Raw genomic sequence first — 24,895 nt, 5'->3', positions numbered from 1 at the left:
ACAGTGGAAGGCAAACAGGTACAAAGTGCAGCAGAGCACATCTACAAGGCACAACACACTGCAGCTACCAACAAAACTGTAAATTTAAAACACTGCCACTGCAGGCTGCCTTGGGTCAGCAGCCAGGTTAATTGCTATAAGTGTGCAGGTGGAATGTTGTACCATTGTCAGTGAAAGCAAAGGAGATAGGTATGGACAAGACACTTGCAAAAAACTGTCTAAAATAGATTCAGTTTAAACAGTTTAAATTGACAGCTGTTCTGGTTGTGTACAGGGCATTAGATGATCTCCTATTTATCTTCTTTTTTTTTTTTTTTTCCCAGCTCTAAGAGCAACTACAAGATTACTTTGCCATTGCAAAAATATGACCTAAAATCCAAATATCTTCCACCAGTGCTTATAGACTAGACAAAGTCTGCCTAGCCTAGGCATGACACAGAAAAGGAAGTAAGTGTATTTTATGATCCACCACAAGCAGTGATATACAGAACATGATCACATAACTCACTGAAAGCAGCAGGCCTGCAGGACACAGCAGCACAGTTCACACCTGGGTTCATTGGTTGCCTGTCTGAAATGAGCTCAGCTCTTGTGCTATTTGGTTTTGGGTACATTTTTCATATTCACAGAATCCTTGGCAGCCAACCCTCTCTAAATCCCAACTGAGATATTCAACAGAAGTAGTCTTCAATTTAACCACAAATGTAAGCTTTATATTTGAAATTCTGTTTCTAACTAAAAGATCAGAATTGAATACAAATATCCCAAGCCTGAAAGCCAAATAACCACCAGAAAGCCAGCCTGCAGACCAAGGCTCTTAATTCTTAATGAAAAAACTTCACCAATTTCTTAATGGAAGAGTATTGGAAGAAACATATATGACACAGTTATCAATGCACATTACAGCAGCTTCAGTAATTAAATTTCAGGAGTGAACAATGACTGGAATAAACCATTAATACCTTGCAGGGTTTAACATTTGCATGCCACAGCCTGCAGTGCAGCCCCAGTGCCTCTCCAGCAGCAGCACAGCCATGCTACCAGTGGCACATGCTCAAGGTACATCATCCTGCTTGTGCCTCAATCCACTCCTTGCAGACAGGAGTAGTAAACAACATTTGTCAGAAAATTAAAAAAAAAAAGTGCATTAAAAATGGTGTCAAATCAGTTTTCACATTGAAGCAGCTTCACACAGAAAAGAAGAATGATGTCTATAAAGTAAACTTATAAGGGATGGCTCCATATGAGGGGAAAAAAAAGCTGCTTTGAACTTAGAGGAAAAAGTGATCCAGGGCAGCAGCTGGGTAAGAAGCTGAGAGGTTTCTCCAGGCTAACTGTGGCAGATATGCAGACTAAAACAAGAGATGAATGGTCACATGTCTAGGGCTTTTTCAAGCCAGACAAATCCTAGTGAGGGAACAACAGGCTTTTTGGTCCTCTGGATAGTCCTGCCTGCAAAAATTCCACAACGAAAGAGTTTTCAAGCATTTTTTTTGGTTTTGTTTTGTTTTCTTGTATTCACAATTGAATTGCACAATAGAGCCAGAAAACAAAATGAGAATAGATGTTGATACTCCAAATCCTCCCAAATATTCAAGTACTATCAGCCTAAAATTATTCATGACATTACTTTGACAGATATTGTATAAAGAGATCAACTTGAGTTATCTTAATACAAATGATGGCATCTGATTCTTCTTAGAGATGAGTCTATTAGGAATTTTTGTCAGTGAATAAATCTGAATTCTTTTCTCTGTACATATTTTTTTTTTTGCTCCACATCAAGGACTGGAAAAATTAGGCTAATCATTCCCTATTTGTAATCCCTGAGCAAAGAAATTCAACTGGAGGAAAAATTATTTTTTAAAAATTGTAAAACATTAAAACACTTAGTTTCAGTAAATATGAATACTTTAATATATTACTTAAGAACATCCAGATTTAGTAAAGTCACACCAACAAAACCTTCTACAAAAAAATACTTTTATCCCTCACATGCCACTTTGTAGTAGGGTTGGAATAAACATGCAGTGCAAACTATAGCTGGCTCAGTGATGTAGTGTAGTGAAAGTACATTTATTTCTTAAGCTAGCTGGAAGTTCTAGTGTTTTTATCAATGGCTTTCTTTGAGAACATATCTACACTATCCATTGATCACTCAACAATCTGCAACCATCAACTTCCTTATCTTCAGATGAGGACCAGTTCCACCTTGAGGCACTTGCTGTGTTTCAGAAAGTTCAAGCAATTTTTTGCTTCCTCATTATCTAGGATGGCAGCCAAATTCCTGAACATTTGTTGGGTCCAGAGCAGCTCACTAAACTATCAAGGTGGGGCTTTAAAAAGCAAAGACATTGGAAGGTAAAAACGAGCACAGTGGTGAACAACTTGATGGTCTCAACTTTCACCTCTTCAGCAGACATTGCAGAGCTTTCCAGAGCTCACACTTCCTTGATGCCACACCATATCATGGTTAGCTTGGGTGGAGAAAAACATCTCCTTTTGAAAATTTTGATCTTGCAATAAGCAACAAAATCTTAAACTCAAGAATGGCTCATGCATCAGCAGTGATACTCTGAACTCCTCTGCATGTCTCTGTTGACACCACTGATGAAGAAAGGACAGAGCAACATGACATTAGTCTTTTCTACATTTCTGTCTGAATGGCATAAAGGCTTCATTAACCCTCCTTCACTAGTAAAAACCCTACTGTGCACAACAGAACAGAACTTTGACACTAATTTAGATTTATAGAACTTCTTCCCATAATTCTGATGAATTCGCCTCCAACTTCCTCTTCATTTCTTTTTAATGAGAAATTAACACCAAGAGAACTCTTAATAATTTGTGTTTCTTTGCACTGATGTGTCACTACTCACAAAAACACAGCCTGACTGTTGCAGTTTCTCTGCTTTCTACAGTTACAAAAATGGATCAGGCAGGATTGATTACAGGATTGATTGCCTTTGTGCATTTCAAAGCAGGAAAAGAACCACTGGAAATAATTCTTGCCCTCATCACCTGAGTGACACAAGCAGAGAAACGTGATACGGCAGAATCTTCACCTACAGATTATCTTTTAGAAAGGTATCCTGTGTGCCTTTTAAAGCATCAATGAGGAGAACTCTGCTACATGTACAGATAATGTCTATCTGAATTGGGAGTAGGCAATCCTTCAAGACCAAGATCTCATAATAGTACCACTATTACATTCAGGATATCCCTGCAATACCTCCATTCAAATCACCTCTTAATCTTTTTTCCCTTTGAGATTAAGAACTGTCTGAACTGCTGAGGTTTTTGCTATTTAAGACATGTTTTGCCACAATGTTTTAACATCCTGTTTCTACCAGGTACATTTTAGCAATAGCATCATTAAATCTCATTTCTCCATTTGAGCTGTCATTTATTTTCCTAACACACCTTGCATTGCCTGTCATGATCTACAGGTGCTACATAATTTAACACTTTGGTTAACACAAGGCAGTGGTTTTCCTTTTTATGACATGAAGCTAGATCATTAGTGTCATGGCAGAACTGAAGCAGTAAAAATAAGAAAAGGATATACTAATGGTGTCACTCCTTTTTAGAAAAACTATCGTTCATGTATCCAAATAGTGGGTAATGAATTTTCAAATATTTGAAATTTGGAGGACTGCAGAACTTTTCCTACTTGGATTAAGGAAGAGATATTTAAGTTTTTAGGGGTCATACATGTAAATGTTTGTAGAACAAATACAGCTGAATGATAATGAGCACCCTATCTCTCTACTTGGTAGTACGGAAGGAGACTCAGCATTACAAAAGGGTTTATCAAAGTCTGTGTACAAGATTAGGCTATCCTTGAGAAAAGGAGATATGGATGAGAAAAATGAGAAATATGAAAAATGCTTCCCACACATTTCACTTTTTGTCCTTTGTGCTCAGTGACTGCTGATATCTTTATGGTTTGCTTACTCTTCACCTTTGTGGAAAACCCCAACTCAGAAATGCTGACCTCTGGAAGATGGTAGCACAAAATCAGGCTGGATGAATGCATTGGGTCAAAAACTGATCTGTCAATGACTCATTCTTTTTGTATACATCAATCTGATATAAAACTAAAGTTACAGGCATGGCTTAAGGGGCAATTTAATATGCAATCTAACAAATAGGATGTACTGCTTTTTTACTAGGTTTTTATAGTTTAAAAAAGTGGCAAAAACATCATTGACTTACTCAATATTCGGGATGAAAAAAACCCCAGCTAAAGCCAATGGAAAAGGAGGGTTAAACAACAGCAAAATAAGCTACTGGGTTATATTACAATTTACCAAATTGCAGAAATAGTGATGACTTTAGATGTCAATAAGCATTTAAGATCCACAAGAATTTACTATTCCTGTAAGTGGGGGGCACATGAGTGGAAAAAGTAGAAAAAAATAAAAGGAATCGTGGTGGGGGAGGAAAGGGGCAAAAAAAGAAAAGGAATATTCAGGCATTTTTTGGCTGCTAACCTGTGCTCTGGAACTCTCTAATCAATCTCTGTACTTATTCCCTGAAGTTTAATATATGCATAATGAACTAATGGCAAAGAGGGATGAAGACAGATGCCTTCATTTGCATGAACTAGCTTATTAGATAGTCAAGCTTGCTGAACAAATCACTGCAGCAAAACAGTAAAATACCCAGCTGCAAGAATCTACCTATGTGATTTCCTTTTTTCATCTAAATTGACACCATATCCCATTAAATTAGCACAGAAACTGAGATGGCATCATATCAGCACAGAGTGACATGGCACATATTAGCCTGTAAGACAAAAGGAACATTTCACATCTTCAGGTCCCTTCAAGATGGTGTTTGAAGGTTTTTGTAAAAATCTGAATGTGACATCAACATAACAGGTTTATATTATCCCAGAGCAGCCTCATTATTATATATAGGAAAAAGGCTTTCCTCTGTCAAACTTCAAAATATGACTGAAGTTTCACAGTAAAGTTTTTTGGCTTTCCTTTCAACATTTACTCTTATTCTCCAAAAACTTCAGGTGAAAAGTAACAAAGACTACACCTGCCTTCCTCTCCAAAAACATTAATTCATGCTCACTGTATATTCTGGTTCACCTCTACTTCCAAAACACATCATGTCTGTTGAGTCTATTGCAACATCCTTCTCTTCTTTCAGTGACCAAGAGGTTAAAACAGACAGGAAAATGTTTATATGAATTGAAGAAATAGCTCAAATCTTCAAATAGATTGAAACAGATAAAGATTCAGTTGAATAGTACTACCTGGAGGCTTTAATGACATCTTTCATTCCAAGCACAGTGCAATGTACAGAATCTCAAAAAGGATGCAAATGAGGAAACTGCTAACACAAAGCATGTTTGTTGAAAATATTCCTTTTAAAGTAAGATTGTCTGTGAAAAAGAGACATAAATAAAGCCTTTAAATAAATGCTGTGCTTAAACAGAAGGAAATTGCAGCATGAGAGCACTTCTTCAGTTGCTGACTCCATGCAAACAATTCACAAGATGTGTTTGTCTGTTTTTTTCCCCTCTTCTTTTAAAGGATATACTGCCAGCAATTTTAAAGAAAACATTTACATTCTAAATTATTTCAAACTGACAAAATCACTTAAGGGACCTAGCAGGCCTTTCTCAATCCAGAGGCTTCAGCACAGAGATCTTCCACTACCATTGAGAGTAAAGTTTGCTAATCAGACTAGAGAAAAAGTTATGGAGTTTTTACATTTCATATGGTTCCAGGATGGTATAAAACAGTACTAAGTTACACAAACAAGTGCATTCTGAAACTTTTTTCTTCTCCACATAAATCAGTGTGTTGTGATTTTGAAATTACAAACTTCTGCTTCCTGTGTTCTTACAAAATGTCTGTAAAAGAGTCTTTGCTCCAGTTTTTCTTTCCTTTCTTGAATTACCAAAGGCTGTAACAGGTCTGCAAATTCATCATATTTTCCTCAGTGAAGACCAAAGCTTATGATGCAGATAATCAGCCTAATGTTAATTGCTGCAATCTCATAAGACTGTTTGGTATGGATTTGAGTTTGTAATGCTTAATTTTAAGTATATATGCATTAGAAAAATGTAAGATGATGTCCCTGACATCTTCTGATTCCCATGTTTTGACTATTGGTCAATGATACTTTTATAGGGTACTAGATATATTAAAATTTGCAGTGGATCAGCAAATAAAATGTTCTAGTCTCCAATTTTACACACAGAGAAAAGTAGGACTATAAAATGTATTTACAACTTGTCAAAAATACTCTTTTTTCCCCAATACCCTTAACTCAGGCCATGAAAAGCACATCTTAGCATACATTATAATCATATGCAGCTATCATCCTTGTTGGCTACCACTTAAGCTAGACTCAAACAGCTTTCCTATTATTTTCTGTGGTGTGTGATTAAGTCAGGCTTCATGATTGGATAGATATTCCCATCCACTATATGTTCTCTATTGCACCATTACCTTTTGTTAGTGGCTAAAGAAAAAGCTCTTGGCTTTTAATGGCTTCATCAGAGTTATGTACCATCCTTATCATAAAATTGCACAAGTTCCTTACTAGGTATCTGGGTTTGTAACTACAGCTTTGTAATGGCTTTCAAATATATCTGCTAAACTTTCAGTTCCAGAAATAAATCTAAAATCTTTCTGAAAGAGAACACTTTTAGTGACATGTGACTATGTTAAATATAAGTTATTTAGAAGTTATTAACTGTACTGTAGCATTTTTATTCTTGATAGATTTGGTTCATTTTGTTGCAGTCTTGGTATAATGACATGATTTCCCTGTACGACCTCTATCAAATTTTACTTCTGACTTTCCTTTCCAGAAGCAGTATTTTGGGATTCCACAGTCACATTGTGTTATCAGGTATGATCACTCATTGTCCAGCAGAGGTATCTAAAATTCAGCTCTAACACATCTCATTTTTCTATGACATTGCACCTTCAGTATCTCAAAGGTCAATGCTCATTTTCTGTATCATTTATCCAACAGTTATTCAGGGTCACAGTGTCATCCAATATAGGAAGAAGGTCTTGGCAGAATCTTGTCTCACAGTTAACTATTAAGCTGGGTTCATTTTGCTTCACCAATAAAATCAATTAGCATTAAAGGCTGACATTTGTTCCTGCTTGGATGGATATTCAGTGTCCTTCTACCAATGGTTCCTGTGAATAAAAGCAATGAAATCTCCTGACTTTGGCATTGTTGCTATTTCCCCCTATTAAAATACTCATTGTTTTGCTTTCTTATACTCTTTTCAGATTGGCAGTAAGGGAGACTTTACTGAACAGCCTTATTTATGTGTTTATTCACATAACATTAGTGGATTCCCCAAGCCACACAGACATAAAGTGAGACAGATATCTGCAATTTGGACAAGGACAATAAATCAAAAAAGAAGACTAATCTGCATTCTCCTAGCCTGTACATGACCTACAAAGTAAAAAAAGTACCTTACCAATGTAAAAGATGTGAATGGATGCGTGCACCTATATATAAAAAAGCCCCAACAGGTGCCCAGTAAATTAATTAGGAAATGAAAGTTGCCAAAAGGTTATTTGGGAACCCTCCCAGGTGATCAAACCTCTCCCTGGCCAGAATAATTGATACAAACCATGAATATATAAAGAAGACAGTTTAACACAGCAGTACTTACTACACCTTTGTGTTAGTCAAGTAGTGATTGTCACTCAGAAGCTTTTTCTCCTTCTTTTGACACAATTCCCCAAGATTATTAGCAACAAAAGAGAGGACAGGAAAGTCATTAAACAGTTCTCACAACAGTTAAACAAAAATGCCTGGAAGCAAAGACCCCTGAAGTACAACTTGAGTACTTTAACAAAGGGAAGATCAAATGGTGATTTCATAGTGAAGTGACTATAAAGGATTCAGTGAATTTTGATGAAAAACAACTCTTTCTTACAAATGAGGTGAAGCTGAACCTGTGCATATTTAAACTAAAAATAAATGCAGTGAGTCTAACCACAGAAGGTTGTGATGGGTTTTGAATCACTGGCAACCATAAATAGATTGAATGTCCTTCTAAAATATAATTCAAATACAAGTTGAGATACAAATAAATTCCAGAAGGTTGTATGTTTAGTTTAGAGAGTCCCAAACACCTCTTTTGGCCTCTTAAATTCACAATAAATACACCGAAACTCGAACAGACAAGACCTTTGTTACTACCACTGCACTTTTAAATAGCAAGGAAACAGAAGCTAGTTTGCATTGTTATAATGAACTTCTGGTCTTCCAGATCCTGCACAAACCAAAGCACTTCTTTTATTCTACACTATGGGGCATGCCATTACATCTCTGTCTGCCCCATGTACCACAGATGTGATGAGGAAGACACACAAGAACCAGAATCTTTTTTGCTTGTAAGACATGAAAAGAAAGAAGAAAAATGCTGTAAGGCAAACAAGCAAAGAAACAACCTTTTCTCCATCCATACCAAATACTTCAAGCCATTTAATATTGGTAAAATGGACATAGAACTTTATAGTAAAAAAAAAACACTAAAATTGTATAAAATCAAGATGTAGAGTGGAAATGAGAAGCTTTGATCCAGTGAGAAAAGAAGAGACAGACTGCTACCCAGACCTGGGGTAGCATATTTTGGTGTTATCTTTGTAGAAAGTATGTTATTTCCTTAATATTTTCATGCCCTGAAATGATAATCACAGAAGAAACTGAAAGAGATATTAAAAAACTCTTGAACAGATGGAAATCATGCACCAAGTCCTTTAAAGAGGTATTAGAAAATATATTAGGAATATTAAAGCCATCAAGTTAATTATCTATAACTGTAAGATAAAAAGAAATTATTAAGTGCAAAAAGACTCAAGCAGGCAAATGATAAAGGAAAAAAATCCCCAACTTCTCAGATGAGCAAACCTCCCAGACCTTAAAGGAACAAGCCTGGACTTTGTTTGCTAGTCATATGCTTCTGTCTACAGAACTGTGCAATACAATATTTTTGAAAGAAAGCAATGCCCTCCTGGGTCAGACCAGCACTCCATCTAATCCTGCTCCATCTGGGAAGGAAGAAAAATGAGGTTTAGGGAGAAAAGCCTACTTTGCCCAGTCTGGTCCTGCCACAGTTCCTTGATATCCAGTAGTGTCACATAAGAGAGTACAATGCTTCTCAATCTCTGTAATATTTACATATGAAGCTCTTGGCAATTAACTTATTCAGTCCCTTCTGAATCCACTGACACGATCTGTATACACAGATTTACTGCTTGCTCTTCCTCTCTAGAGACACTGGATCCATGAGTATCTCAACTGAATGATGCAGAAATCATCTTTGCTGTTGAATACACTTTTCCCCTTCAATACTGGACTGGTAGCAGTATAGAGAAGAACGTTTAAACAGATTTCCACTCAGAAAAAAAAATACTGCCTGAAAAATTTTAATGCATTTCCTTACTTATGAACATACTGGGGAACCTGAGCATTCCTTGTGCAACATCTTCTCATGTACTGCCCATTTTTCTGAAGATACCCCCTTTTCTTGCCCCAAGAAAGCCCAGCTGTGCTATCCTGTGAAAATTTTCAAGAGATCAGTACTAATTTTTAGCTTCTCAATTACCCAGAGAAACCTCTAGTAGCTGTAACAGGCTGCTGTGTTCCACAAGGGACAGTCAGTCTGGTTACACAAAGTTTCACAACTTCTTGCAGACAGCAGTGATTATTGGGATTGGTAATTTTTATGTTCAGCCAGAAAGGGACTGTGATCAGTTGCACAATCCCAGGGTTACAAATCTCCCTGTGCTTGGCACCTCCTTCCATGACCTTTTAAGAGCAAACGGTTCTTCTCCCTCTTTCCAAGCTCACCCAGCTAGTCCAGTGTCTCTTTCAGAGACTGTCTCCATGCTCCTATTTCAAATCTAGTCTCGACCATCTTTCTTCTTTTCCTAGTATCCCTCTCCTCACATGTCCACTACACCATGCTTCCTCTTCTAACTGAAACCTTTAAAGGAGAACAAAATTTTCAACAGACACCACCAAGACTTAAAATTACAAGGGTATCTTTCCTTTGTGGAGCTCAGAGAGCATGTCAAAATTGTGCAGGAAAACAATTGTCCTGGAAGATGGGACCCCCAGCCTCAGGAGATGCACTGATGCTTCCCTATTTTCAGGTTCCAAGCTCCATTCAAAGTCCTGTGGTATCACTGTGACTGGAAGGCAGGTGCTAGGGACTCGTGCTTCAAACCAACAAATGGCCAGAGGAGTACATGCACATGAACACACTGCAAGCACATTTGCTGAGTACAGAACAATGAGCTTGGAACTGCCCATCCCTGCCCCAAAATGTGTGTATGCAACAGCTAAATTGCTGAGGCAGCTTTTAAAATTATGTTACAGATGCTATATGGTATAGCATTCTATACTACATATAGCTAAATGGATTTCTCTGGAAAAATAATGGAGCTGCAATAAATTAATACATTTTACTTTGAAAGGCTAAAGGTTTGCAAAACTGAATGCAATTAAACCCAAATAAATGTAAATGAAGATGTTTGGTACCATCAGCAACAAAATCTGCTATTGGCTGTGTGAATACAGAAAATCCTTTAAAATCAGTTACATTTTCAGACCTTGTATCAGTTGGGTATTTGAAAAAGTGCAAGTTCCTCATTACAGTATTGCCCTTAATACATTTTCTCCTTCATGGTAAAAGGAGTCAAATGAGACTGTTCTCTATTCTAATCCTTTTTAGAACTGAAAAGCACCAGCATGTAGCAGACCTGTAAAGAATATGTGTAAATAAATCATCAGCAATCTCAATTAGGTAAGAACTCAGTGACCTTTGTTAATTTTCTACAAGAGAGAAATTTCTTTCACATTTATCTGTGAAACACAAATGACATATGAAGCCCTTCCAACAAAGTTATTTCGATGAAAAGGAGGAAGGACAAGAAAGAAATCTTCAGTACAAAATATGCGAAAGCAAATTCTGAAATTTTCAATGTCAGTGGGAAGGAAAAGACATATAGCTCTGCAGCTGCTTCACAGCCCATTTGGTAAACCTCCAGCAGGTTAAACAAACACACAGGGAAGCCTGTAAATGATACAGCAACTGTAGCCTCTCATCCAACATGAAAATCAGCAAATGACTTTGCAGATATAATAAACACCTCAACTGCAGAAAAGCTTACTAGCCTGTGATCTGCATTTCACAGGTCAGAACACTCACTTCTGCTCAGAAATCACCCAAGATCGTTACCATAATAACTGTGACTGCAGAGGTTATGGCTAATGGATCTCTAAATGCTTAAAATCTCTTCAGTGGCATTTTGTGCTGATTTTTAAAAGTACACAGTAAAAGTAAGTGTCTATGAGAAAAATGCAAATTGAGGGAAAGAAGTGCTTTTGTAGACACATACTTGAATTTCCTAACCCAGCTTTTACTGATACACATTTTCTTTTAAAGTTTTACTTCTGCAATGAATTCCTTTTTCTCACCATGAGACTATGAAAAAGGTTGGGGATGATTCTGACAGGTTTTCTCAGGCAAATCATGCTCTTCCTCTGCAAAACCAGTTAGTCAATGAAAACTGTTTCACATTTTGGTGGGGAATGATGAATTAGGTAACACAGTGCTGCATCTGTGACATCAGAGTGCATCTCAAATCTGAGGGAAGCTGAAGTTAAAGGCAAGGCAGGTTTCTTTTGACAAGGATGGAAGAAGTGACTGAGGACTGCACAGTCAGGCAACATTGCTTGAGAAGGTGGCTGCACTGTAGCAAATGATGCAAGGGAGCCTGTGATGTTAGGAGCACTCTTAAACTATGCTGCTGTTTTTTTACAATCTTCTGCAGTTTTACTCAGCAGAGCAGCCTGAAGGAATTGGACCAAGTTAAGTGCAGCATGAGAACAGCTGCTTTTGAACACTCCCTGTCCTGCCAATGCTATATTACTCACCAAGGAACACAAAACTGGCTCTGAAGCTATTTGCACATAGGCAAGCACGTACCCTCAGGGATGCATCATTGTCTGTCACATCTGCCAGTCACTGGGAACCTGCCTCAGTTAAGAGCTGAGCTACAGGAATAACCTGGGAGCTGTCTTCCCTCCTGAGCAGTGCCACTTAATGGAACTTAAATCCCAGGATCACTTCAGAAGTCCAATTTTATTTTTTTCCAATCAATGTGAACTTTTTCTTTAAAACCCTTTTATCTCTCTGTATTACTTTCCAGATTTCTCACATTTTTCTGAGATTTTCTTACAACAGAAAATTAATGCACTCCATCTATTCTACTATTATAATATGCAGTGCAGAACTTTTCCTCACTTAAATCGAGGCACAGCACACACAATCTTAAATTCAGCTAATACAATTCTGTATTGGCAACTCAATGACATCATAACTGGATCACAGGTTCTGGCTTTAATTTAGACTGGATTCTGGAATTTTTGTGTATATATATATGTACATACACATATACAGATATATATAGATTAAATTTCTTATTTCTTCACAATCTCAGCTTGCTTTCTAATAGTAATATATTTTTATTTAAACACATATTTCTAGATGTTACAAAACCCCAAGAAACATTGTGAAGAAAGAAGAAGGGTCTTTAAAATTCTTCAGCATCCACTTGACCTACATTTGAGTTCATCAGTTGTGGGCAGTAGACAAACCCCTCAGGAAAGCCAGATTTGGTGCAGCCTGAGACTATGAGCATTTGCTGCACAGCAGGCTGTGGGTCAGGGAGGGGAAAAAAAGGCATACCTCTGTATTTCTGTAAATAGCTCCATGTGTTCAGAGCCAAGGATCAGATGAGAACTGCCTTACTGCTTTCTAATGACATTTACATTGTGTATTTAAATATTTCAGAGCCTGAAAATTCCCAGGATGTTAATTATTGGTTTTATTACAATAATTTAGTGTTTCATAACTTCTCTTAGGAATATTTTGTGTCCTAAGCAATTACTGAGGACACTATATCATACAGCAATTACTTTTTTAGTATCAGCTCTGTAAATATTATCTTTTCAAGGCATTTTAAGCTTCTTTGATTTGCATGTGCTTCCTTCTAGCTAAGCAGTTCAAAATTCAGTCTACCCTAAAATTATGTTTGTTTAACATTTTATTTTTGCATTAAAATTCTGTTACCAAGCTCCCCCCAAACAAGGCTGCAAACCATTTACTAACAGCAATTCCAGACCTTGAGCCACTGCAGAGGATGTGCTCAGGGCTGTACATTCACTCTGTTTTCCCTCCAGTTTGATGGCTACCCTGTTTTTGAGATCAAACACTGTACTGAAATACAAAACCTATATTACAGAATGCTTCAAAGAATCAGGTAGTGTGGAGAGAAAGTGCAGTATTTACACAGGTACAAAGGAACTGAAAAGTCTAGTCACTTTAATTTCAGACTTCAAAGTCTTGACAATTTTCCTTCAGAGCACAGTGACCTATTTTAACAACTGACCTGTTAGTACCTCCCTGCAGCTGCATACAAAACTTGCAAATGACAACTAATAATTAAAAAAAAATGGTTAGAGAGAAGAAGATGCTCCACTTGGTGGAGAAAACGTCAAAAGAATGACTTCTCTAGGTTTGGTCTTTTCCTGCTTGTCTCTGCAAAGGCTGGCATGCACTCTCACCATAAATGCAGATGATTTGCCTGTTCAGCAGATCCATTATCACTGTGAGTAGAAGGTGGCTGGAAGGAGACTTGGGAAGGCTCCTGTGAGTCCCAGAGGAGGCAGAGCTGGAGCACGAGGCTTGCATGGAGGTGAAACAACAGTGGATTGGACATGGTGAGAGGACAAGACTCCAAGGGCTTTCTGCCAGGTGTGTAGAGCAGGGCAGAAGGCAGGCAGCTGTGCCATTCTTCTGCCCCAGAGAACAGGAAAACTCTTCTCTTTGAGGAAATATTTCCACTACCCTTCATTATTGGTGCCCGTTTCTTGAACACGAATTTATTTATGAGACAGCTCACCACTGCATTCATCTTAGCTAAACAAAATCCCTGAATTCACAGATTATTCAAATAGCTCTCCCAGTGCACAGTTGACTACAGCTCTTCTGAGCCACTAACTACTTCAGGCAACAAAACTTTACATAGCCAGGAGTCTGAGACAGTGCACATGTCTAGGTCAGTAGACAGAAGAAGGAAGAAGTATAGATTTTTTTTTTTTTCTTTAAATTTAATGCCAACTGGATTTGGCAGAGATTCACTTTTTCCAAAAAACAAATCAAAAAAGAAACACTGAGAAGCTGAAACATTTCATCTCAAAAACTTTGGTGTTTTTAACTATGTATTTTTAAATAATGGCAAGTTTTAAGACTCAATTAAAAATACAGACTAAAAACAAAATGAAGCTTTTGTTGCAGATTCTATGAAATATTTTAATCAGTCTTAAATTTATGGAGTCTTATTTTCACTTCACAAAGCAATAATTTTTATTCTTGTGTCAGTTCACTTCTTTCCACTCCATGCCCCCAGTTTTCAGTAAGTGAATTGAAAACAAAGAAATAGATGAATAAAGTGAACAGTTTGCACAGCATCACTGTTGACTGATTTACCCATGTTGTTAAAACAGATAAGAGGATATTGAGTTTAGTTTGGAAATCATTCAGCTGTCCATATTCAGGACAGCACTGGAACACACTTATCTTGAAGGAAATGCTAAAGTCTGCTTGACTTCAAAGTGCCTCTTGAACAGTGCCATCAGCTCTTGACATTGTATCAGTGCCACAGGAAGAGCTGATGTCCTTTCTAAAGCTCCTGCAGGAATTAGCAATGGAATGACACCTTTGGCTCACCCCACTGACCTAAGCCTTGCCCTTGGCTGGGCACTGCCAGACCCCTGGAAATCAGGAAAAGTCAGTCCAGGAACTCAGTGGGAACTACCTCCACCTGAACCTAGGAATTCAAGAGGTTGGCTATCAAACACCTTAATTTAAAAATTACCCTTGTTTTTAACCGCATCTATGATTCTGATGTTTTCTGAAGCACATTGTTTTCACTTTATGTACCTTAACACTAGTCCTGCAGTGACAGTTTCTTCAGTGGGGCACAATATATTTGTTCCCTTGGCTTCCATGAGGACAGGGTAGCAAAAAGGGTTCACTATAGCCTGGCTGACAGTCTAAATTTAGATGTTTAGAGGGGAAAATCTGTTTGTTTCTGACTGCAAGCTGCTTCTCATCCTAGCATTACCTCAAGCCTTACTTTTAAGTTAAGAAATTCAAACTGTGAAGCTAAGTAACATTTCAAACAATCATGTATATATAACTGTAACTAAACACCTACACATATGCAAAATAAAGTCCAAGTTTCCAACTGCATTATATGAATGCAGAAAATCTGAATTAACTATTATTTCAGCAATTCTGTAAATCCCTTTGAAAGGATCTGTTGCTTGTTGATTTTGCACCATGTGAAGACATGGCAAATATGACATGTAGTCTCATCACATGAATAATGCATTCTGCATCTCAAATAAGCAAGTACTGCTCCAGGGAGATGCTTAATCCATTCCTTCCTTCTGGGGATGAAAGGAATTAAACTCAGTGCAATGATCTCGCAGTATGTGCTCATTTGATTTTAATTATAAAATGATTATTTCAACATTTTTTCCTGTAAAATAAACCAAGCCTGAGCTCCATGTAACCTCTACAGAATTACATTACTTCTCTGTGCACTCAGTCAGTGCTCATCAATACTGCTCTTTCAATACAGTTTCACATAGAAGGATAAAACCCACCTCTAGAGGTTTGCAGCTGGTAGTTTCAGGCCTCACAGCAACAAAAGCTCCCCTTTTTGATAGTTGTCAAAAGGATATAGCAGTGAAATCCTTTAAAATGAATTCACATGCCACAAGAAGGAACTTTCACCAGACACAGGGAGATGCCATGATCCCATTACCAAGCTGGAAGATCTACATCTCACATCCTGTGTATTTTCACTAGTATTTTTTTCACAGACTGTTGAAACCTGTGGAAAACTCTGCATACAATCAATTGCGTTGCTAAACCCCAGAAGTTTTCTCTTGGCTAATTCAATAGGCAGAGCATTCCTTGGGAATAGAACATCTGCTGTCCATGTCTTAGGAATGACAGAGCATCAAGTGGAATAGACAGCTATACTGTCAAAGGCACTCCCATGCTTCAAGCTTGAAAGAACAGCAGTTCAGGAATGTGATGTGTTATCAGGCATACCATCTGGGGGGATAGAAATGAATGCTTTCCATGTAGGATAAGATCCCCATGTGAAGATTACTGACAGTAACTCCAGCTGACATATTCCCATCCAGGTCCAGCAGAGTTTACTGGGTTCACTGCATCACATCTCCCAGTTCAAAAGCTATTTGGAGCTGACCTACATAATGTCAGAAGTGTGATCCTGCTCCCAAGCAGCAGCAGCTGCTCTGCTTCTGGTCTTGTACTAATTAATGCTACTAGTTAATAGTGAACCTCCCATTGCCAAATGAAGCTGGCTAGCTGGGATGCTTCTGCACCTCTGCCAAGACTAATCCATAATGTGAATAAAATGCTCACACACAAGTGAGAATAGAAGCTATTTACAAGGTGCTATCTCACATACAGCACATGGTGTCAAGTGATACAAATGTTTATAGGTTATTTTCAGTAACTTCAGTCAACTCCTAAATGTTCAAGTTAATTCTCAAAATAATGCTTAGTTTTGCAAAGCCTTTTATGTATCTAAACCCACAACATCCATTGTGCTACAATGAGAGTTTGTTGGGGCATGAAGAATTTTAATTACAATTTAAAAAAATATCCAACCAGCTCAATCTCATTTATCCTTTGGGGTCCTAAGGTCTAGAGATGGAGGCATTCAGATAAATGTCATCACTATATTAAAAGCTGAAGAATATACATAAGCTTAGACCAGTTATTTTCAGAACACTTGAAATACAGCAAAGCACACCTCACCAAACATTTGTATTAATCTCTCTGAATAAACTGTGCCTTATACAGAGCATACAGTAAAAATTTATCTGCAATACTCTCAAAAACTCCAGAATGTGCAGCAAAATTGTAAAAAAATCAAAATAAATGGTCATTAGTCATGATGACTATTACTCAGCACTTGAAATTCCTAATCTTATCAGATGCTTTGAAGAAAAAATGTACCAGTACATTTTCATCAAACTTTCTCTCCAAAGAAGATAAGTGATAATCATCATGAGCTCTCAAAATATCATGTGAAACCACAAACTTCAGTCTGTTCTCAGACCTTAGCTTAAGTGTTTTATAAATACAGTAACCACACTATAAATGATAACTACTAAGATCACAGCAAAAAAATCAGAAGGTTGAATACTTTCAAGATCATAAATATTAATGAACTATGAGCCACAGCATTACCTGAAAAGAACCCTATAGAAGTCTTCATTCACTCTGAAGAACAATGAATATTGATTTGTACTGACATGGATTAAAAAAAAACAAACCTTGGTTGATGTTTGTATAATTATTTTATTAGAAGAATAATTGTACACTGGACACTGTACTTGTGTCTTTTCACAAGGGTTATGTTCTTCATGATTCTACCATAAAAATAAGATTTTTTAGACCACTAGGATGTTTTCAAGAATGAACAAGAATGTTCATTATAAGCAACACTAAATAAGGCAGCTTGCTCTCTCTCACACACAGAAATATGCACACAAAGCATCCACAAAACGTGCTTTGGTGTTCACCATAGCTGCTGGGATGAGATCTGAGCCTAGCAGTGGCAAAGGTCTGAGCTCCATCCCCCATCCACAAACACTCTGTGGGTTGTATGTCTTTGCTCAATAATAAAGCCACTTAGCACAGGCAATATTAACCATTAGAATGTGGGTGACATGACCTTACAGCTTCCGATTTCTACTGCAATACATCTTCCCTTTGAGTCAGAGGTGACTATGCTTGAGGTGAGAATAGCAACATCAGTAATTCCACCTGAGTGCAACCTTTGTCAGCATTCATTTGTTTTCATTAGAAGGTCTCTAAAATATTACTGGAGGTGAAAATCCCTTTAGGTTGCTGCATAATATGTTTGTCAAACTTGTACTTATATCAGACTTATCTGAAGTAATTAAGAGAGACACAGGTTGAAAGATCACTTAGTTTAACTAATGGTCTAATCTAACAGTCCAGCTTTGTGCAATGCAATGACACAAAAGACAGGGATGGATAAGTGATTCTACACGTGGCAGAAAATCACATGAAGACAAGAATTCTGGCAGACTGTTTCTCTGTTAGACTTCTGATTCTGGCTGATGAGTAGTGGAAAATATGAGCCAATGTCCCTCTATTATTGAAACCAGGTAGCAAAGAACAGATTTCAGAGGGCCTGGAAATATATGAGTGTCTGATGAAAAGGTGGTTGTGCTCAGTGTCTCAAATCTGCTGCAAAAGACAGATGTGGGCATGTTCTTCACAGCAAAAGCTTGAGGCAACCTAACTAGAAATTCCTTACAGCTCTCTTGGAACTTTCCTTTAAAGTTGCTTGATAGCAAATGTAATATATTTGCTTTTTATAACTAGTTGAATTTTGATTAGTGTTACCTTGCTGCTCAAAAACAAGTTAGGTGTTACAAAAAGCGAAGCAAGTCTTACCTGGAATACTCTGTCTCCTCACAGACAGTGCTCCATCAGGTGCCTTTGCCTGGTTTGCAGATTTTGTGTAAGGACTCTCATCTAAACAGAAACAAGCAACACCTCCAGTTACTGTTAAATATAATGTCAAAAACAGCCTTTTAAAAATTTATTTTAGATCTAGATACTGTATGAACTAGCAATGCAGATCACAAGAGAAGCTGTGAGCCAGATGAGGATGGGTATTTCTGAATTCTAACTCAATGCTCTATGCCATGTTTAGACTCTGTGACAAAGGCTCTGTACAGGAGAGCTGAAAAGGATGTGCTAAAACTCAAATTGGATGTAACACATATTGATGTCAGGCCTAACATATAAAGGCTTTTCCAGGTTTAACATGATGATAGAAATTGTCATTTTCTCATGTTTCTAAACTTCGTGTGTCAAAGACCTGAATGACAGAGACACTATCCCTGCTCAGCAGTAAAAGGCTTCCAGAAGCTTTTGAATATTCTGGCTGGGAAGATGCACTGATCCTTTAGGATATGTCCTTAGCAGCAACTGACTGGGGAAAACATCAGAAGGCTGTTGCACATTTGTGCCTCAAGAACAGCACTGTACCTGTGTCTAAACAGGAAGCTATGTGGAACACCTACTGAACAACTTCAGTGCACAAAAGACCACTAATGGTGGGATGAGCAGATGAGTCACCAATTAGAGGCAGCATTAGGCAGAAAGTGAGATACTTCTACATCCCTCCTAAGAGCAGGACAGCGGTAAGGAAAAAAATCAACTATATTGTAGTTTTGAAAAGGCAGAGCTAAAAGCGCAGGAAAGAAATGTGAATAAAATAGAAGAAATTGTATATACATTTTATTATTTCAATTAAAAGAAAGGAATCAGAAGAAATAAGGCTTCTGCCTTGCTTTCCCTTTAATTGAGTGCTCAAAGACTTTAAAGTGTCACAAATCTTTCTGTTTGCATATTTTCCTTCAGATTGCAAATGACTGATGCATTTATAGCATGTGCATGAATATGTGCTTAAATACTGATCAATGAGTAGAGAAATCAAAGACTACATTATCTGTTATAGCATCTTCATATCAAACAGAACCATATAAACTTTTTCTGGAGGACCATCTTTTCAGCTGACACTCTTGACAGAATAATCCTTCTTTGCTGATTGCACTCTTTACATCTGGCGAGGATTCAAACTCCTTCAGAAACTTGCATCAAAGACAGCACTCCATTTTATACCAGTGAGATAAGAGTTTGGTCAGCATAATTTAATTTAAAACCAGGTCTCAAAGAAGTGACTGAATGAGCTGGTTATCCTTTAGAACCAGAACTTCTGTAATGAAGTCTGTTACTGTTAGGTAGTTGTAACAACAAAAAGCATAAACTAATTTAAAGGAAAAAGAAAAAAGGAAAAGGCTAAATAATTATTTATAGCCATGAACCTTGATGAAAATACAGCAACTAGCGAAGAACACATACTGGTAAAATAGCACAACAGCCAATATAATTGTGTTTTCTACAGTAAAATGAACTGCAATTGTTTTAGGAATACAATGTTAAAAGTGGAAGAGTAACAGGCTTGATTATACCACACACTAGTACAAATGTCAAGAAAATAAAGCTGCCAGCTACAGGAAATAGAGAAGCATGGAAAAAATATTAACATGGATCCAGGTACATAATTTAAGAAAAAGGTATGTAAAGCCTTATACTTCTATTTGAGGTAAGTGGATAAGCTAATATTATTACATATGTAGAATATACACCTCCTCACTAAAGAAAAAAATCGAGTAAGACTGAACTAAAGCTTCTGAAAGAAGAAGAATTTAGCTCTTTTTCTTTCACAGAAGAGGCACCACTGCACTTGAATTCAAGACAAGGCTTAAGACAAAGAAACTGAACATGTGGCTTATATGTTCATTATGCATTACTACTTAGTTGCTTAAAATGACAGCAGACAGTCTGAGACACACATTTTTCTAGTAAAAAGTGGGCAGGAAACATAATACAATTACTCCATAACTGATGGATAGTGATGACTTCTGGGCCCTGTTAGACTGCATGCCCTACTCATGAAAAATATATCCATTTACAGAACAAAACAGTCCTCTCCAAGTCAGAGTTCTTACATACAAATTATTGTCATCAGATTGAGGGAGAGGAAAAAAGGAAAGAAGAATTTTCACAACCAGACCTTTTCCACTGAACCTTTGTCATTGAATAAATGAGTAAATCATCTCCACTCTCACATTGGAAGAAGATTTTCCCAATATTGCACTAGAAATACCTGTGGTTATTCTGAGTTCAGAACACAGGACAAATCTGCAAATCCTTCTGGTTAACAACACCAGGGAGGGGAGGGACTGCACATTCAAATACTTATTAGGGAGCCTGTGCAAAAATGTTTTCTACATAATAACCAGCAGATGTGAAAATAACTAAAACTGCACAGGTGAGTAAACTAGTATTTTAATCTAAGCCTATTAACACTGAAAGCTTATCAGATGCTTATATGGGTTGGGTACTGTAGGCATGAAATTTGCATTATATTTCTTTATCAGTTCACAGATTGTCATAACAAAACAAAGGGTCCAAAATTTTCTTCATAAACTTCTGAAACCCTGGAAATGCAAAATAGACTCTGTTATTATTGGGAAAGAACAATGAGCCACTGGTGGACTGGCAAGCTGTTCTCAGAATTGGAAAGAATTTCCTTCCAATGCTCTTTTAACAGTAAAATCAGACTGAAATATAACTAGAAATAGGTATAAAGGACTCCAAGGAGCCAAAGGAAGCAAAAACCAATCAACTGTACAAAGATTCTGACTGAGCCTTATTGAGATGTTTAACTGAGGCAGGAAGGCAAAATAAAGATCAGACAGATCCAGAATTACATGTCACCCAAAAGAAAGTAGAGAGACAAGGAAGTCCTGATAGCCCTTAAGTGTCAGACATCATTCATGGTGACCCAAAGGAAAAAATCTGTTTGCATGTGCTAATAAAGTTGGATGAGTAGCCACAAGAATTTATCATCAAATTAAAATTTCTTGATGCCTTCATCCACTCTACAGTTAGAAGAGAGGATTTAAAAAATGTGAAAATGCCTTATGACAGCAGTGACAAGGGGGATTTGTAGGAGAGTTTCGTATTACCAGCACTGATAGACTTGGAAATGAAGCTCAATTCAGCAAGCCAACACACAGAAAAGGCAAAGGAGCAAAAAGGATCTGAAGCATTCCCCTGCAAACAGATAATAACTCAGAAGATAAGAACTGAGTATCAGGAAAAACTGTGATATATTTTAAGACACCACACATACAAAGGAGAGGGAAAAACAGGCTAGATTCAGAAACATAAATCTCACCAGTTTACACCCCTAATAGTAGCACATCATCAGCAGGGAGTGAGCTACAGTGCATAAATAACTCACAGGCCAAACTGCATCACCCCAAAGCACAGCAAAACCTTCACCTGGACACAGCTGCAAACCTGCCACCCACAGCACCTGCTCTTGTCCAATGAAGGAATCCCTCACATTCCCTACCAGCTTAGCTACACCCACCCAGCTGTGGGTGCATCTGTTTGACACACCACTGGCTGTTTTCCCTCTCATAATTCCCTCTGGCTAAAAATCAGACAGATCAGAGTAAGCAATTTCAGCTAGTCAGGTCATATAAAGGTGTCAGCTATGCCAGCACATCTCTTCACTCAGTGACTACAGGCAGCTAACCCTCTTAGGCTGTTAAGAGGCAGGGGTTATTTCCACCAAATTCATACTTTGCATGTTTCTAACAGCTGTAAATGTGCAATACTGAATGATATACACTGTGTTAATTCACTCCTTCTCGGCAGAACACAAAGTGATAATCGCAGAGGTGACACCTTGCAGATTTTTAGGATTCTTAACCAGCAACACAAAATTACCCTTTTGTCTTCTCCTTTTACTTGTCCTCATGGAACAGCCCTGAACACCAGTAACAGTAGCTTACACATCACCCTTTCAAATCCCTGCATACCATTAAAGACTACAAAGATAATAATCAAGTAGACAGGCAAGTACTCCTGCTTACAGCTATTACTGTAGGTTTATTGCCTTTTGTTTGTGTGGCAGATAAACAGCTTTTTTTACTTTCCTCCCTATTTTTAACCAGATGGCATCTCTATCCTGTAATTGAATGATTCATTCTTTGAGTTAGGGACCATGCTGTGACCCATTTATATCATTCTGCATTGCTATTACTATACAGGTGTGGGGCATCTGTCCAAGACTAATGGCTCTGAAGACTCAAGAAAGAACAGTAATTAGAAAGATTATACATGATACAATGTGTACAGATATATATCTGAAGTGCCTGGTCCTGTGTCAGCAAAATGACCATATGAAATCTTTAGATGTTTGCTGTATTTAGCTTAATATCCTTTGAAGGATACCAACTGGGGGCACATGAGAGGGAATAAAAGGAAGGCCTAAAGATACTTCCTCAACAGTCAAGTCTAGACATTTAACAATCCAGGCAGTTTATGACCACTGAACTATTCTCATGTCTCTCTTGGGGGCTGTGAAAGCTATTGACACAAGAATGTTGTTTACAGAGTGGCACAGGCTAAGGGCACTGCCTCCTCCAGTTTTCCAAAAGGGTTAGAGGCATTTCCTTCACTGCTGCTGCCACACATGTCCATGCAATGACTGCTGAACCAAATAAATGTGTCCAAATCCTGGGCAGCACCAGGTGCCCCCAAAGCACAGCTACATCCTGTTTGTCACAAGAGGAACCTTTCCCCACCCCACTGGGAACAGCTCCTGAACAACTCTGTGCTGACACCTTGCACCTCCTACATGGAGAGGAAAGATGAAGATGCTTCTATTGCTCTCAGCTCTGTGTCACCATCTGTATCTGCTTTTCTACTGCAAAACCTGCATTAGAGGAAGCAGGGAAACAATGTAGCATCAAATTTGTACATGAGGAATTTCAAACACAGGAATTTTCTAGTATTTAGGAGTTTGAAAGCTATATTAATTTTAACAGTAGATGTGTAAGCATTATGAGGGAGAACAGAGTTTCCATCTTTCAGTTCTTTATTTTCTATTCTTGGATAGCTTTTCTTGTGTCTTACCACAGATCAAGCTGTTCTTTGGCCTAGGAAAAACTGAATTTAAACAATTTTAGAGCATAACTATGTAGGTCCAAGTAGACTTCACAACCCAGGCAAGTGAAATGAGGTGTTCCTCAAATGTTCCCTGCTGTGAAGAATCTCCAACCAAGTCCCAAGACTCCTCAAAAAGCACATTACACTTTCAGCTGGCTAAGCTCCAGCTGTCTCAGTGTACAGGAGTAAGATCTTCATGTGCTGCTGTTTGCACCATTTAGGACAGCAGGCACCTCAGACAAGTAGAGAATCACACATCTGTACAGAGACAGACTGACAACACCACAAATTGTCATGAAGATTTTTTGCAACTGAGAGAACATCCCCAAGATTAGTTCCTCAAAGAATAAAAAGTACCAGAGTCCCAGTTGTTACTTCCCACATTCCTAGATCTGTAATATTTCATTCACTGAAATTTGTTGCTTCTTAACTTTATAAAGAAGTGATTTTCATTAAAAACAATAAATTTTTATGAATCCTGCCAATACAGCACAAAATACCATAGGTTCTCATACCTCCTATATCTGAAACCTATCTTGAATTTTCTCTTTAAATGGCATAATGCCCAATTTTATCTAAAAGCATCTTTTTTTGCACAATATCATACCAGTGAGGGTGAATTCTGAGCTACAGAACTATTTATTATCTCCACTGCTTGCAGCTAGAGGCTCTTACAGATAAAAATAAACATGTATCCACTAATGCCTGGGGTTTATTGAAGCTCTGAAGTTGGGGAGGCTTACAAAGGGTCTTGGTAGAACTTTTAGGATCATTCCTGCAGCAACTGACTCTTTTCTAAACTCAGGCCTTTCTGTTAAAGATCTTCCCTTCTGTGAGAAGGATGAAAAACTGTTTGGAGCAGGGACTTGAAGCCCACTCTCACATTCACATAGAGCACCCAAACTCCCAGCTACACAATCATTTAGCCTTGCTAGCTCACTCTGACAAAAGTAATGAAAATATATCTCAGAGAATGTATTTCTCCTGGGAAAGGAAGATGTTACATTTTTTTAAGATTTTCTTTTAAATAATGCAGAAATCTAGAGAAAAATTGATATCCTGGAACATTCATGGTTACTACAATACCACTACAGCTGTGCCAGAGCATAAGGGACTATAAACTCTTGAAAAAAG

The 24,895-nt window shown here is 37.7% G+C and overlaps 1 protein-coding gene across 13 annotated transcripts in view; it reads right to left on the bottom strand.

Annotated features, from left to right (window-relative positions):
* GRIP1 (glutamate receptor interacting protein 1) overlaps positions 1 to 24,895 on the bottom strand; it is a 303,224-nt gene that overhangs the window by 82,732 nt on the left and 195,597 nt on the right. For 9 of the 13 annotated variants that reach the window (XM_079303918.1, XM_079303919.1, XM_079303912.1 and 6 more), the window contains exon 2: positions 18,617 to 18,697. The exons of 3 other annotated variants lie outside the window; for them this stretch is intronic. In XM_079303918.1, the coding sequence (XP_079160044.1) occupies positions 18,617 to 18,697 (81 nt within the window). Of the gene's footprint in view, positions 1 to 18,616; positions 18,698 to 21,977; positions 22,058 to 24,895 lie in introns of those variants that run through there. One more of the 13 variants, XM_079303916.1, reaches the window with a different exon arrangement.

The sequence above is a fragment of the Erithacus rubecula genome (assembly GCF_903797595.1).
Source record: "Erithacus rubecula genome assembly, chromosome: 4".
NCBI lineage: Eukaryota > Metazoa > Chordata > Aves > Passeriformes > Muscicapidae > Erithacus > Erithacus rubecula.
This window is presented reverse-complemented; position numbering and strand designations above follow the sequence as displayed.